The following is a 16,850-nucleotide window of genomic DNA, read 5'->3' as shown; positions in this document are numbered from 1 at the left end:
AAGAAAGACTGGGGATCACTCAGTATGTTTCATGTAAGGATTTTGAACCCTGATCTTCCCAGTCCTTGGTCCACCAAAAAGACAAATAAGTTAGATCAAATCACACTTGAATTCTCCCTGGAAAAGACAATAACACTAGGAAAAAAGGAAGACCCAACATGAGATGAATAGACTTAATCAAGGAAGTATGCAGACCTGAGCAAGGCTGCTAATGATAGGCCATTCTGGAAGTCATTATTTCATAGGGTCACCATAAGTCAGAAGCAAGCTGACAGCACTTAACACACACAAACTCACTCCCAGTTCAATAGTCTAACCACTACACCACACTATTTGGATTATACTTTTGTTAAGAATATGTTTCAATAATTTCAGGCCACTATGATACATTAATTTTGAACAGCTGAACATTATAAGTCACACAGCACATATAAAGACCCTATTTGTCCCAGTGTGCAAAACAGGACAGTACAGTCCCAAATGATGTCCTTTTTGATCTTCAATACTTTTTGCTCTGTGTACTTCTAACTTTTCCACCTGCGGTCTAGTTTTGCCAGTGTCTGGTTTTACCAGTTTAAATTTGTCTCTTGTTTTGATAAACTCAAATTAATGATGGGAGTCTTCAGAATAAATTGCTTTTATTCTGTATGAAAGATAACTGTAACTGGTTGTTGTGGGTTTTCTGGGCTGTGTGGCCGTGGTCTGGTAGATTACCTACAGATCTACCAAACCTACAGATCTACCAGACCACAGCCACACAGCCCAGAAAACCCACAACAACCAGTTGAATTCGGCCATGAAAACCTTCGACATAACTGTGTAAAATCACAAATTAAAAACTGCTGTTTTTACCCAAAAATTTTATAAACAAATGTTTCCATATCAAATATTCAAGTCAAGAAAACTCTGCAGTTCAAATACACCTTCAGAAAAAGTGCACCCGGACTTACCTGGGACCCTGTTGCCACAGGGGAGGATTGAGCAAGACTCATCTTACTACCACCACCCCGGGAGGCAGGGGGTAGCCACGTGATGGTGGGGAACTGTCATGTGACAGGGGAGCCCAGGCAGGCTATAAAAGCCTGTGCCCGGCTCAGTTCAGCCTCTTCCTGAGGCTAAGCAGTGAACAGACCCACCTTCCTCAATTGTTGGTTTATTGGTTTTTGAGTGTTCATTTGCTGTTATTCATTTGTTGCAGCCTGGTCGGTTTGTAGGCATAGGGGCACATCTGTATAGGGGAGGCAGGCTTGCATGCCAGACCTTCCCGCAACGGAGGCCTCAATAAAAGGTCTGGGGGTAGTGGAGGGCTTGATGGCACAGACATGTTGGTTCTGCTTTCGAGTTCACTACCTCCGGCAGGAGGAGGGATCACTAAATGGGTAGGCGCCCAAGTGGCCACCTAGGAACCTCCTGTCCCGATCCCCATGGGGGATGGTATCGGGCTCAGCAGTTCGCTGCCCAAAGGGCCAGGGGTCAGCCTTGGGTCTGACCAGGGCCAGGTTCAGCGGTGGTTAGGATGTGTCCCGGTTTGCCTGCCAAGCTTCCTAAAGTTACAGTTATTGTTATTTGTTAATAAACCGGGCTGCGGCCATTTCTATTCCAACGAGCAAGTGTGCCTGTGTAGTTAATTGGGTAAGCGAAGTCTGCACATCTGCACGCAATGTTTGTCTCTGGATTTTGCTATACCGCACAGTAAAATCCAGCTGCAAAGTGCATTGAAAGTGGATTGAAAGTGCATTATTCTGCATGTGCGGAAGGGGCCTCTGTTGGTTATAAACCTACAGTGTACCAGTAAACTTATTTAACTTAACTTAGCAATTTTGTTCCATTTCAAAGTGAAGTACAGCAAGGAGAATAATTTACTTTTCATATTCTGCAACATATGCCCTTCATGTTCATTTTCTTTTCATGTGCTATTTTAAAAAATTCAGGAAAATCAATCTAACTGTGCAGACTGTATTTCTGTACACTGCTGTTTAGATTATCCATTATAAGCAATTAGTTCACTTGAAAGGTCAGCAGATGCCCTTCTGTGACTATCTAACAAAGCCAAAGCTGTATTACATTAGATACTTGTGATACAGTTATAAAAACAGCCAATCATGGAACAGGCTTTGCCAGATGTTAAAACAAAATAGGCTCCACGAGAACATTCCAAAGATGTGTGCTCCGCCTACGTTGTTAATTGGCCAGCCATTTCTTACATAAATGATTCTTACAAAGAGCGATATGCCGTGTGAGACTACTGCTGGCAGCACTTCTTCCTGGACATTATCAAAGGAATTGGAGCTGAGAATTCAGATAGCCGTTTCTTGGAGTTCTTCACACAGAACTGTGATCTTCATCTCTGAAAACTTCTTTGCAAGGTAATTAAGCTATTGCTTTTTTACTAAGAGAGTAAGATTGTCCATTCTTAATGTTTTTGAAGCATGTTTCCTCAGATGTAATAGATCAACATTTATAACAAGTTTATAGACCTATTTAGTGCTATTCTTCAAAAAATCACTCCACTCCCTCCAATTGACAGCATCATGTCACCAAGCTTTTACAATTTCTGACTATTTCTATAATTTGGTGCCATATGTAAAGTTTGTCTTACTCCTGAACTGGCCCAGTTTGTTTCTTTCCACTGTGATGATCCCTGTGTTGGCAAAAGCTGCAAATTCTGTACATATTAAGCATTTGCATCTCTCCTAAGAATGTATTTCTTCAGCCAGAGGTGTTTTAGAATATACATTCACTTTGTGTTATCTGCCACCAACTAACTTTATTCTATTCCTTTGTTCCAATCCCTGCTTAAATTTTATCTCCTTCTCCCATCTCCCATTTCCTTTGGGAACTGCTGTTGTCCTTTCTGTACAGGAACTGTGCCATTTGGCATAGCTATTTGAAGATCAATAAACATCAGTTAACAGTAAGTTAAACCTAATATAGTTTAATTTTGGAAGTATACCAATCAAGCTTTTCACAGACAAGAAAGATTGTAATACAACAGGTCCTTTTATCATTATCAGACAATTACTACATAGTTTCCCCATGCAAAAATTGGACAGATTCAATATGAAAGGAAGATCTTCCTAATTACAAGTTAGAACAGTGAGAGGAGCTTCACTTACAGAAAAGAGTTTTCCTACTTACAGCCCCTCACACCACCCTAAAGACTGCTCTAGAGGGTTGCCAAGATGTCAGGAATATCATGGGGAGAAGTACCAGAAATGTTGCTCACATGGGAAATCTGTGGAAATGCATTACCATGAACTATAGTTTAAAGTCTCACAAGGGCACCACTGAATCCAGACTACTGTCCTCGGGTTATACTGAATAGTAGAAAAATGCCTTTTATTGGACCAGCTTTTTTTCAGGTTTGAAAAGTTTCAAAAGTATATTAAGGTCAAAGCAATATGTAAAGCAAAACTGATTCATGCAGAGTCCTAGGTACTGACTTCAGTGGTAGCATTCTCAACACTTACTCAAAACCCGTTCAAATTATTTAAATGGAATATAAGGCTGAATTATAGCAGTTTTAGTTTGTTTGTTGGAAATCTCATTCTAACTTTTTTCCATACATGTAAGCAATTTAAAAAAACAGCAATGTTGAAATATGTGAGAAAAATTAATTACACATGAGCACTGTCCAGTGTTTGTATCCATTAAAGAGCAGATACTGTGGTTTACAGTCCGTCTCTCATTGATTTTTCTGAGATTTAGCACAATGAACGACAACCTGATTACATGATGCATCTTATGTTCATTATGACTATAAATATTTTCCATCCTGGTCAGCCATAAATATATTTTCAGACAATTTTTTGGCAAATAGAAAAATCCTGAAAAAACCTTGAATCTGTTTTCATATTTAATCATTTAGTACTTTGGGTTCTGTCTGAAGTTTTAACTTTTAAAAATCCCCATTGATTTCAAAGCAAGGGTTTTATGCATGTATGTACTTCTCCCATAGAATGAAATCAGGTTTTTTGAGTGCTTGCTAGCGGCTAAATTGTGTCTTTTCTGTATATGAAGTTCATTTTATTAAACAGTCATATTTTCACTAAAGGTTTGTGCTGTTGTTACCTTTGGTGACTCTTCCTTATCTTAATGGATCCATTGTTTTACCATTAGCAAGCTTGGATCTGGAAGAAAATGTATAAAAGTGTTTTTAGTACACTCAGGGGAAAACAATACTGACTATTTTCCCTGCTTATTTGAATTAGTTTTTTATGTGAATACATTATTGAGAAATATGATACTGCAGTCAGTATGTTTATAATTCTATTTTATTCCGCCTAAGAACCTCATTTTTAACATATTTTTCATATTATTGGTATTTTCCGTAAAATTACTTTACATTTCTGAACTGATACCAGTTTAAATAGAGAACATGTATTCTGCCCAATAGAAACTAACAAAAGACAAACATGTTGTAGTGATGTTCTTTCTCTTGGGGGAAAAAGGCAATTAGAAAAGCAGTCTATAGATATATTTTACATGTTGGAACAAAAGCAGTCTATAGATATATTTTACATGTTGGAAGCACATGTAAAAGCAGTCTATAGATATATTTTACATGTTGGAATATTAGATAGGATTTAAAAGTATCATTAGTAAAAAAAACAACTACTTCAACAGCATGCATTGTTTCATGCAAACCAATTTGTTCAGTAGAATGTACAGGATTTTTTTTAAAGCTTGAGATAGATAGGTAACAAATAGTATCTTTACATTTAAATATCTTACTAATCAAGTTAACTTATATTATATTACCCTCCCCCCACCCAAAGTCCCACAGCTTAGTCCATATGGAGACATATACTGAACAAGATAAATTTAATGCCATGGCTTCTGACTGACTGGCCCTTTCCGCACGGGCCAAATACAGTGCCCTGGGGACAGCAAAAACGCCGTCCCCAGGGAGCTGTTCGCATGGGGGGCACAGCTGCTTCGCAGCCGCGCCGCCCTCGCGCCTCCCCAGTGGCATGAAGCCGCTGTTTCCCAACTGGTTTTTTTGGGAAACAGCAGCTTCCAACGGCTGGAAGGTGCCATCCCTCCCCCTTTCCCAATCGACTACCTTCCCTGCGACTGTCCGGTGCATCGCCGAGGCCTGGGGACACGCCCCCCCTGCCCTGTGACTCCGGAGCGGTTGCGCAGGGCAGGGGGCTGTGTCCCCTGGCCTCGGTGATGTGCCAGACGGTCGCAGGGAAGGTGAGTCGATCGGGCAAAGGAGCAGCATGGTGCCGTCTTCCCAGTAGTTTCTGGGACCCTTTGACGCCGACCCAACCCCCAGCGTGGCCGTGCAGAAACGGCCTTAGATGTCAAAATGTACTCTTTCAAGATTCTTCTAGTAATTCTGGCAACTCCTATATCTTGTACTACATTCAACATGTAGTTAGAGCACTGATTACCAGTGTAGGACCCTGTGGTGCCACTGTTTTCTGACACATACTTGCTCATTGAGATTTTGGAAATCAAAAGAACCTTGAATGGAACAGGGGAAAAAATCAGCTTCATTGTGCTTCCCGGTAGCTGATTTTTTAAAAGTAAACCTGGGAAAGTCTTGGAATATTGTAATATTTTGACTGGCCCTACCCCACACGGAAGACATTTTGTAAAAGGACCATATGAGTGCCATTTTGTGATTGTTCTCATACTTATGACAGATTTTTGTGGTGGTTCTACAACCTTTTCTCAAAATGTCTGAAGTGCCCATATGTTTAACAAAGTTTGGGGATCCTTGAGTTAAACTTTTGGTTAGTTAGATTGGAAAGATTTCCCAACTCTGCCTTTTTAGGTGAAGTTCATGGTTTGCAGAACTTTCTTATATTCAAAGAACTTCCATGAATTTCCTCTTGTAAACTGGGCATGAGAACTAAATTACTTGGCAACACCCAGCCCAGTGCGAACATTTAATCTTATTCCTATTCAGTCATCACATTGTTTATTGCCTCTTGAAGAATCCTCACACAGATTGCAACATTAGAATGCCCACAATATAACACAATATCTTTTAAAAGTCAATTAAAAAAGCATCTGGAGTATCAAAGCATTAGTTAACATAATAGGACAGAAACAACAGTTCCTTAAGTTTGCCAGTAAAAATAGTCTATAGATTGAAGACTTTTTTCTAAAAGGATCACCTCAAGTAGCTGATGAAAGAGCATTGTAGGGATGGTACCATGTGAATTTGGTTAAAGGGTGCCTTCCAGAAACAGCTTTACCCACCATAGTTCAGATAATGGGGGCATATGGACAAGGCTTTTTGATCATGATGATCTAAATTTGAAAATAAAAAGTTGCTGAGCTTTATTGTTTTTATCTATTGTCTGTAATATATTTATACATTCATGTAAACCTACATATGCAATTATTGATTATCCATTGAAAGGATTGAAGCAGAAAAGAGGATCAAGATCACACTGATTGACTGGCCCCATCTCCAATGACTGCATATTCAGCTGCAATTTTGAATACACACAAACAAAATGGATGCATACAGGTTCTGTGTATGCAACTGAGGACCCATCCTGCCTTGGCGTTTAGGATTGCATACAACATTTGCAGTAGCAATAGATCTTCCTCTTGCCCTTGCTCCCTCACAACAAACACCCTGCAAGGTGGGTGGGGCTGAGAGAGCTCCGAAAAGCTGTGACTAGCCCAAGGTCACCCAGCTGGCATGTGTGGGAGTGCACAGGCTAATCTGAATTCCCCAGATAAGCCTCCACAGCTCAAGTGGCAGAGCAGGGACTCAAACTCGGTTCCTCCAGATTAGAATGCACCTCCTCTTAACCACTACGCCACATTGAAAGTGATGCTGTTTCAGGGTGGGGAATAATCCATGCCAAAACAGCATCACTTTCAATGTTGTTTAACTAGGGACCCCAGATTCTCCCTTTAAGGTGGATTTAAAAGGAGAATTTGGGCTCTCTAGTTTAAACACCATTGAAAGTGATGCTGTTTGGGGGTGGATTCCAGCGCTTCCAGTGCGCATAGAACTCAGGATTGCACCAGGCTCCATTTTCCCTCTATGCCTCTGCCCGGAGAGGAGGGGCAGGGGAGGGCAGGGCAGGGGAGTCTGCCATCCCCGACCTTGGAGAGCTGCTTTTATAAGCGCTAGGCCAGGGGCGGGGCTTGGGGAGGTGTGGTAATGCCCTAGGGGCGGGTGAGGGTGTGCCCACCCTACCCTCCCCCCATAAAAAATCTATACCTACATCCCTGCTTGTAGTGGTGCAACTTTGGTATAAACAATTTCACAACTAGGTTGTTTCTTGAGTGGACATCTTGATCTCAACAACATACACCAATATCTGGTCTCAAGCTGAAATAAGTCTGTGGTTCAAAATATTTAAGACCTAGACTGGCTAGGAAATCATGAATGCCATAGGTGGCCTAAGGGGCCGATAGCTGGGGAATATTGGCAGAGTGAGCAGAATCTTTGAGAGCACACACTTTTCTCTTCAGACAATATGACAACGTGTTTGGATTGGACAATCTGTTGTAACCCACACTGAGCCTCTCAGGGAAAGGGCAGGATAAAAATACAATACAATAAATAAATGGTGTCCTTTCCTAGAAGTCTGGATTAAAGAATATTCGGGGAAGAGTGTACTGACAATGGAAAAAATTGGGAAGAGGATGATTAAAATGTCTTCAGTTTTGAAAGCGAAGTAGCCTAAGCATTCTCATGTGCAAGATTATGGCCTCCCAAAGGGAGTGCCTCATCCCCCATTGTTTCCAATGGGAGGTAATAGAAGATGGGGGCTACACCTTTGAGGGTCCATAACTTTGGACCCCCTGAACCAAACTTCACCAAACCTGGGTCTCACGAAGATCCTCTGAAATTTTGGTGCTGCTATCTTAATAATTGCACCCCTGACAGCAGGCACCCCCTAAATTTCCCCAGATTTTCTTTTTAAATCCACCCCCTTCCTGCCAATGCTTGTTTTCTTTCTTTTATTTTCTCAATGCCTAATAAAGGATATTATTATTATTATTATTAAATCCACCCCCTTCGGCATGGATTTAAAGGGAGAATGTGAGGTCCCCAGTTTAAACATTGAAAGTGATAATGTTTCAGGGTGGGGGATAATCCACCCCCAAACAGCATCATTTTCAATGTTGTTCAAACTGGGGACCCCAGATTCTCCCTTTAAAGTGGATTTAAAAGGAGAATCTGGGCTTCCTAGTTTAAACACCATTGAAAATGATGCTGTTTGGGGGTGGATTCCAGTATCACTTGTTTAAACTAGGGAGCCCAGATTCTCCTTTTAAATCCTCCTTAAAGGGAGAATCTGGGGTCACCAGTTTAAATAACATTGAAAGTGATGCTGTTTTCCCCAACTGGGGGGACTTGGATACAACACCATAAAATGTTTTCATAGCAGGAATAAAACATTTTGAAAGCATTTTGAAAAAGTTTTCAAAAAATATTTCTGCTGTGTGGCATGGCCCATTGATGTGTTCAGTTTTGTGAGTTGGGGCATGTTCTATAATGTGATGGCGACTTTGAAATGACCTGGTGGAAAAAAAATCATTGTTTGGTCATGGTGGGAGAGGGTGGCTGCCCATGGGCGGGGGGGGGGGGGCGGGGATCAAACTCAGGTTTTGTCCAGGGTTCCAGTTTGCCTAGCTACGCCACTGCGTCTGCCTGGTGTAAGGCTGTAACAATGGCAGAGGAAGGCAATCACACGACCTAAACTGGAAGGCCACAGCAGCCTTACACCACTTGCCACCACTCTTCCCAGCTGCCTAACGCCTACCCGGCCTTTGGGGCTCTGCAGCAAGGCGGGAATGTCCTCCCTGGTCAAACTGCTGGCTCAGACGACCTGCTCAAGCCCTTAGCACGATTTGGTCACGCCTGATGCTGCCAGGGCCCAGGGATTAGCAAATCCATTTCCATTGCTCCCTCGACGCACGCCTCCCCCCCCCCCCGGGCACCGGCTCCCTTCCGGCTGCGCTTTTTTTGCCCCTTGAACTGAGAGTCAGTGTGGGCAGGGGGTCTGTGGAGCTCGCCCGTCCGCCTCGTCCCGCCTCCTCAGCCGTAACCACAGTGCCTGTCTGAGTCGCTTCTTGCTGCGGTTCTCGCAGGTTGCGAGCGGCTGAGAGTTGCGGGAGGGCGGCCGTCGAGGATCCCGGGGTCGAGCCGCAATGAAGCGCTCCCTGGCGAAGTGGTTCCACTCGGACGAGAAGAAGCGGAGCCCGTCCTACGAAGGCGTCGTGTGCGAATCAGACGCAGCTTCGTTGGCCTCGCAGGATGTTTTTAAGGTAAAGCCTTGCCTGAAAAAAGTCGTAAAAGGCACGAGGTGAGTGGAGAGACGGCTGCTGGTCCGCTTCCCCAAGACTGATGTGCTTTTAATAGTTGCATAATAGCCAGGCAGAAAGTCATCTTTACTGTTACGGGGACAACAACCGAATCGTTTGGAGCTCTGTCTGTCCTACAGCTGTTAGAAGCACAGGAGCCCCGACCGGAGAAACCGTCTGATAATCGCCTAATTGCTTTTTCTACATACACGTTTCTTACCTCTCCCTTTCTCCATAGCAGTCCACGTTCAAGCCTGCTCCCCGCATTTGACTCTGAATGTCACTCCTCGTGTCCTAAAACAGGGGGCAACAATTCTCTCCTGTGCCGCTTTGGTATGGAAAGCAAAGTAACTAAGATCCTAGACTGTGTTACTTTTGAGTGTATGTGTGTTGAGTGGAAATGAAACTGACAAGTTGTCTTGAAGTCTTACCATGATTTTTTTCTACACATTTTTGTTCTGTAAAGGTTACCCATTAGTATAACTATTTGCATAAAAGAAGGTTGAATGTGCTTCCTTTTCTCAGAAAAGATGTGCATTTTGGATAATATTGGAAGACTTTCTGGCGGTTGCATTTTTCCTGGGAAACAGATGGGTGTAACCTGTGCGATGTTGAGAGCAGTGGACTGTAGTCTGAAAAACTGGCTTCGATTTCCTGGGGCACCCTCTGCAGTGTCCTGCCGCCCTCTCCCTGCAGGCCGGCTTCTGCCCTCCCCAAGGCCTGGGGAGGACAGGAGGCAGCCTACAGGGAGGCGTGGGGTGTGTGGCTTGGAGGGACGGCTTGGATAGGCACTGCAGCAGCAGCCTGGGCCACAAGCCAGCCAGCTGCTGTGGTGCTTGACTGAGCTGCCCCTGAGCCCCATCCACAAGCGGGGGGTGCCGGGGGGAACCCAGAGCAGGTGTTTTCCCTTGGTGCCATCCCCCCCCCCCCGTTGTAAACCATTTTGGATCCCTGTTGGGAAAACAGTGGGATATAAATGAATTAAAATAAAGTTGAGAAACAACATGGAAAGGCAAAACCTCTAGGGTCATGTTGTGGACTTCAACAAGTATGCATTTTCTGAATTCAAATAAATGGAACAGCATTTATTGGATTTAAAGAAATTCAACCCATGATGGTTACATCTTTGCTATGGTTTAACGGGATTGTTAATGGCTAGAAACTGTTTAACAAACTTTCATGTTGAATGCTAAGGTGACTGGAGTTTCTGTAATCCACTGTCTTTGAAAATAAATAACAACATTAAAAAAATAAAATTAGGTGATCTCAGATGGAAGTGCCTGCAGACTCCGGAGCTTTATTAAGAAGAACCGTGATGGACTTAAAAAAGTAGATGATCTCAATGCCACTCCATTGCATCATGCTGCTGGACAAGGACAACTTGACTCAATGCAGATGATTATTGATGGTTCTCCAGCTGAAGGTGATAAATGACAAGCAATTTTTAGTCATTAGTTTGAATGTATAGTGCTTTGAAAATATTTTTCCCTTTAAGATTAGTCAACATGAACGAAGATGGTGCCTCAGTTTTGTTTTGTACGATGTTGGGTTTTGTAGACAATATTTTTGCATGAAATTTAGGTACTAGTTTTTGAATACAATGAGAATTAAATAAAGGTACATGTAAATTTTTACATAGCCAACTCCTTTTAAACCTGTTTGCACCTGCTTTTAAACTTGGTTCTATATATATTCACAACCTGGTTGTGTATATGCTCTGCTGTTTGTTCTGTGATTACTGCCTTTTGTTGAGGCTCTGCAAAATGTTTGGCCCTGGGTGGATGATAGATTCACCATACAGTAAGTCCTGAACTCAACTTATTATAACATATAACCTCATTCAGCATACATCTGAATTAATGGGTTTACATTTCCTATACTTTTTTCTTTTTCTTTTATAATTTAACAAACTGAGCAGCATTTGCTTGTGCCTGAGCTTTTAGGAGCTTTGGAACTAATCTAGAAATTTTGGGGGTTAGTTTCATGAAATACCTTTCAAGTAGAAAAATGATCCAAAGGTAACTAACTTATTATGAAAATGTTTAGAAATTAAATATATAATTTGTGGTTGAGGATAGACTGTTTTGCTTCTTTCCTTGCTGATGTTAATGTTCTGTTAGAATATCTTAATATAATTCCCTAGAACAGGGGTCCCCAACCTTTTTGAGTCCGTAGTCATCTTTGAAATTCTGTCACGGCATGGTGGGCATAGCTACACAATGGTTGTTGAAGGAGGCAGAGCCAGCCACAAAATGGCTGCTGCAGCTTACCATAGTGAAAGTCCTTAAGCCATGGTTGCAGCTGCTGCCAAAGCAACATCTTTAAAAATTTCCACGCTAATCAGAAATCTTGCTGGAGACTCCTGCCCTAGAAGCAATGATTCAAAAGATCCTTTTAAATGCATAGTATACTGATGAATTGGAAAAGTAATCCATGCTCAGAAACCCTGAGCATTATACATGTTATCTGTGTTTGATAAATTTACATCTAAAGACACAGTCTGTACAGTTTTAATTCTTGCCTCAAATGAGTGTTATTTCCTTATCTATTTAGGCTGGGGTCTGCATTTGCAGTTAATTGTTTATTATAACATATTGCCCTGTTAAGATCTGATAATTTAAATGAAGCCAAAATGTAAGATGACATCTAACTTGTTTTGCTGTCCTTTTACTTAGCACTAAATGTGACTGACAACTCTGGAAACACACCACTGCACTGGGCCACCAAAAAAAAGCAGATTGAAAGTGTTAAGTTTCTTCTTAGCAGAGGAGCTAATCCAAATATTCTTAACTCCAATTTGATGGCACCACTTCACTTGACTGTACAGTCTCTTCAAAATGAAATAGTGAAGGTAAAGCTAAAGTGCATGATCATATGCCTGTAAATGAACATCTGTATATTGGTTAATTCTGAAATAATAAAAAATAAACAAGTCTGGTAGAGTCTTAAAGAATATTTCTTTAATTTCAAATTAAATTTTGTGGAAGCTTTCCACGAAAGCTTATGCTACAATTTTTAATTTTTTTCCCTATAAATGCTTGTGCAAGAATAAAATTTTGTTAGTTTTTGAAATGTCATGAACTCTTTCTTGCTTTTGTTGCAACAGAAAAACACATCTACTTTTCTGGAATCCAAAATAGTAAATAGGCCTTTGTATAACCTTATTTTATATTTGCAGTTGAAATAATGGCCTCTTGTTGTATTGCTGTGAATTAGGAGAGTAACAAACAGGCAGAGACATGAGTGACTTATTTTGTAGACCTTTGCTAGATAACAAATCAATTTATACTAAATATAGGAACAGAAAACTGTCTATTCAAATGTTCAGTCTGGGTGTCCGTGCAGTCTAGATATGCCTATATGTCTGTCTTTCATCTTTTGCTGAAAGAAGAAACAGAAAGATCTTTCTTGAAGTTCATGTGATTCTAGTCATGTGACTTCAACAGTTAACTCTTGCTTGACTGAAAGAAGCAGGCATTTGTAAAATCCTAGCACCTCTGCTCTTACAAGATACCGTGGTGAATGATAAATAAAAGATGTCCCATTTCAGAGCTAAACTATATGTTACAGTGCATGCGAGTCTACCACAGGGACTTGCAGCCATAGTGCAGCTGTGACTTCCTGGTAGGAACCCCTTTTCCTCCAAGGTCCTGCATGTGTATTGAATGCTTGGACATGTAGCCCCCTACTAGAAAAACAGCACAGGGCATAGGCAGGAGTTCCTCCTAATTTGCTGTGGTTCCAGTCTAAATCAGGTTTGCAGCACTTGAAAAAGAAATTGCCAACAGGACTTTAAGCAGTGGTATTTTATTTCTTTCAAACATTTTTAGTAACCTTTCTAACTTATAGGAACTGGGGTGGCTTACAATGTTAATAATAAAATACATAAAAACCACCAGTTAAAATCAGTAATTTAAAACTGCCAGTTGGCAGAAGAATTAATCAAATGCCATCATGAATAAAACTGTCTTTAGCTGCTTCCTAAAGATCCAGAGTGCAGGAACCAGGTGTACCTCCTTGGGGAAGTTGTTTGATAACCATGGGGCTTCCACTGAAAAAGGCTGAAATAGGGATGTGAGTCCCCATGGTGGACTTGGAGAATAATTATGGAATTGTCAGATCATGTTTGTTCTACTTAATTATGTTTGTTCTATTTTGTAAGACAAATTTGTATCTGTTTGGTTTAACTTATAGAAGTTAGCCAAGCAGCAATGTCTATTTTACAAAATTATTGAAGCCAGAGGAATCTTAGGTTGTCAGCTAACGAGGTCAGGGCTTCTAGTTGCCCAGTATATCTGGGTCTCTATCAGTCAGACTCAGTCAGACCAGACAAGATAAAAAGACTTTTAGCGCTGCAGTCCTTTGTCTATTCAAATCATCTGACTTCAAACATAGTTCTGTTGGTTCTTTGTGTTAAAACAGTCCAATCAAATGTCTAGTTTTTGCCTAAATTTTATAAACTGCCAATCAAAATCTACCACTGTTATAATGCAAAAGGAGGGGCATTTTGGAATATTATAAAGTAATTGAGCAATTCTCGTATAACCACCTTATAACCCCCTGCCCGGATCCCATTTGCGGAGCCACCTTGGGAAAGGGGCTGTCCCATGGCCCAGGGACGCTTTGCAGGCAAGCAGAGATGAGGCGGGTGGCGGCAGGGAAGGGAACAACGGACATGTCTCCATGTAAAGGTGCGTCTGTGGCCCCCAGCAGCCACTTGGCTGCTCGCACGAGAGCGTTCAAGTGGTCCCAGGACTCCACCGGAATCAAGTATCTCAGTTAGACTCTGCCTGGCCCGTGAGGAGCAGGCCTTATAGAAATGTATTAGGATGTGTAAAATGGATTTTGGTTGAGGGACCCTGGCTGTCTAATTTAATGTACAGATTATACCTTTGCTAGAGTTAGAACTATCATCCTTGATTTTCTAACATCTATAATCAACTACTGTAATGGGCTATACATGAATCATCTATTTAAGCAATTTAAAAGCTGTATTTGGTACAGAAAGCAACAGTCTACATTGTTACTGTGGTGGCGAAAATACAACCAAGCAACAACGCTAGCTGTAAACTGAATTAAGGACTTGGACTATGAATTACCGGTAGATAAAAGTGTGTGTGTGGGGGGTGAGGACTTCACTCTGCTGCCTTCATTAAACAGTCTCCCCAACCCTTAGATCAGGAGTCTTCAAACTATGGCCCCCCAGATGTTAATGAACTACAATTCCCATCAGCCCTGCCACTTGGCCATGCTGGCAGGGGCTGATGGGAATTGTAGTCCATGAACATCTGGAGGGCCATAGTTTGAAGACCCCTGCCTTAGATGAATAGGCCTGCCAGTTAAAATATAGATTTCATTTATCTGATGATGTGGACACAAGTCCATGAAATTTTATGCCATAATAAAGGTATTAATTTTTAAGGTGCCAGAAGGATGTTTTTGTTTTGTTTTAATAATATAGCATGGTTGCCGCTGTGAAATTTGCTGTACCTGTCTGCATAGAGAGAGTAGATCTGCCTGTAATTATAATGCCTGTGCTGCAATGTAAATGTACTCTCTTATACTTAGGCAACTGCATCATTATATGAGAGAATAGTTTGTTTTTCTGTTATTATTTAGATTTTGGCTGAACACAGCACTACAGATGTTAACCTGGAAGGAGAAGGTGGGAACACACCTGTAATGGTAGCATGTTATAAAGATAATGCTGAAGCACTGAAAATTCTGGTATGTAGAACAAGATTTTTGTTATTGTTTTGTTTATCTATGAATTGATATTTATATCTACCATTTTTATTTCTGTATAATAAAATACACACGTAATAAAATACACTTATTATATCAGAACCCAGAAAATAGTCACTTGTGTAAATCACAGTGTGCCTGTAGATCAAAATTGAAAATGACAAACTGTGGGCCACCAGTATATACCATCCGCATTGAAGGTGTTCAATGCTAAATGCGGCTCTCAGCTCCTCTATGGAGCACCTATTTGGATCGGAGCTATAAACAAAAATATAAACACAGCCCAGTCCCGTTTCTTCCACAAAATTATGGGCTTACCAAATTCCATTGCTTCATATGCAGCCCTATGTTTTAGAACTTCGGGCACAGACATTCATCATATGCCCGCGATGGCCTGGCTGAGAGAACTGTCAGATGCTGGCTCACGTATCCACTATTTGCTGGGATCACTCAGTTTGTTTACACCTCATGCTTTCCGACTATGCAAATTCTGGGTGGCTGAAACTAGTTGAGGGAAAAAATCCAACACTCTTGGCTTTTCATTAGAGTCGTTAGTCCCTCTTTCCCTATCAGAAAGCATATGGCTGCTTGAAAACTAAGCTATTAGAACAAAGAGTATCGGGATATGATAGTAACAGCTCTTCGCGAGGAAAAGCGTGTTTCCCCTGACCCTGCTTATTCCAATTGAACAAGGACACATGGCCAATTATTTACAGTGGATCACCAACCCTAAATTAAGAAGAGCTTTAACACTGGCCAAGATTCAATCCTAATAATGCCTTCTATGCTGCTCTATGGCAGATATCCAACAAATTGATAAACAAGAGGGAGGCTATGTCCATGCAATATGGGTCCAGAAGGTGGAGACCTTTTTTCGATCATACCCTCTTTCATTGTGTAAGGTTGCAAAAATCAAGAAGATGTCACCAATCTGCACTTATCCCATTTCTGTATAACAATCCTAACTGATGCTCTTAAGATACCTATGCTTTTTTTGAACAACATGGATCCCACAGTGTGTGAGAATGCTTAGCAAAATTCCCTCTGCTAACAATAATGAAGGCGTAAGTCTAGATGAATACCAACCAATGTCTGTATGTATTATGACCACATATAGCCAGCGTAGTAATTTTCTGGCTTCTTCTGTCCATTATCCGATGACGTTTAAGTGAGTTAACTTAGCTGAAGGAATGTCCTATAGTTACAGAAGGACCATGTATATATTTTAGTATTTAGTATTTTAGTACCAGTGTCTATAATTGTGAGCAATAATGGGCAAATTTTGTATGCTGATTTTGTATGTTTATTTTATGCCAATAAAGGCTTGTGACTTGACTTGAAAATGACAAACAAATTATATTGGGTGCTGTGTGGTTTCCGGGCTGTATGGCTGTGTTCTAGCAGCATTCTCTCCTGACGTTTCACCTGCATCTGTGGCTGGCATCTTCAGAGGATGAAGATCCATCTTTCCAGTCCATCTTTCCTCTGAAGATGCCAGCCACAGATGCAGGCGAAACGTCAGGAGAGAATGCTGCTAGAACACGGCCATACAGCCCGGAAACCACACAGCACCCAAGTGATTCCGGCCGTGAAAGCCTTCAACAAAACAAATTATACTTTACAATTCTAGTATGTAGGCAGAGTACACTTTGAACAACCGTGGTTTGTCTGCATTGAATGTAGTGGCAGATTATGATTTGCTACAAACCCAGAACAGGGTGGAGGGAAAGAGAATCAGAGTGCACAAGGTGACAAAATATGAGGAGGAAAGAGGGAGTATCCAAGGGAACAGACTTTCTGAACTTTTCAGAAGT

General features: G+C 41.4%; 1 protein-coding gene across 2 annotated transcripts in view; it reads left to right on the top strand.

Moving 5' to 3' along the window:
• Positions 1 to 2,254: 2,254 nt before the first annotated feature.
• Positions 2,255 to 16,850, top strand: part of TRPA1 (transient receptor potential cation channel subfamily A member 1) — a 46,247-nt gene continuing 31,651 nt past the window's right edge. For both annotated transcript variants that reach the window (XR_007245463.1, XM_048507829.1), the window contains exons 1-5: positions 2,255 to 2,366; positions 9,079 to 9,255; positions 10,552 to 10,714; positions 11,967 to 12,142; positions 14,911 to 15,018. Coding sequence is in view for 1 of the 2 variants with exons in the window: in XM_048507829.1 (XP_048363786.1) it covers positions 9,139 to 9,255; positions 10,552 to 10,714; positions 11,967 to 12,142; positions 14,911 to 15,018 (564 nt within the window). In the remaining variant the exon portion in view is untranslated. The remainder of the gene's footprint in view (positions 2,367 to 9,078; positions 9,256 to 10,551; positions 10,715 to 11,966; positions 12,143 to 14,910; positions 15,019 to 16,850) is intronic.

Source organism: Sphaerodactylus townsendi, linkage group LG09 (assembly GCF_021028975.2).
Source record: "Sphaerodactylus townsendi isolate TG3544 linkage group LG09, MPM_Stown_v2.3, whole genome shotgun sequence".
Taxonomy (NCBI): Eukaryota; Metazoa; Chordata; class Lepidosauria; order Squamata; family Sphaerodactylidae; genus Sphaerodactylus; species Sphaerodactylus townsendi.
The sequence above is the reverse complement of the archived record's forward strand: the minus strand, read 5'-3'. Positions and strand labels throughout refer to the sequence as shown.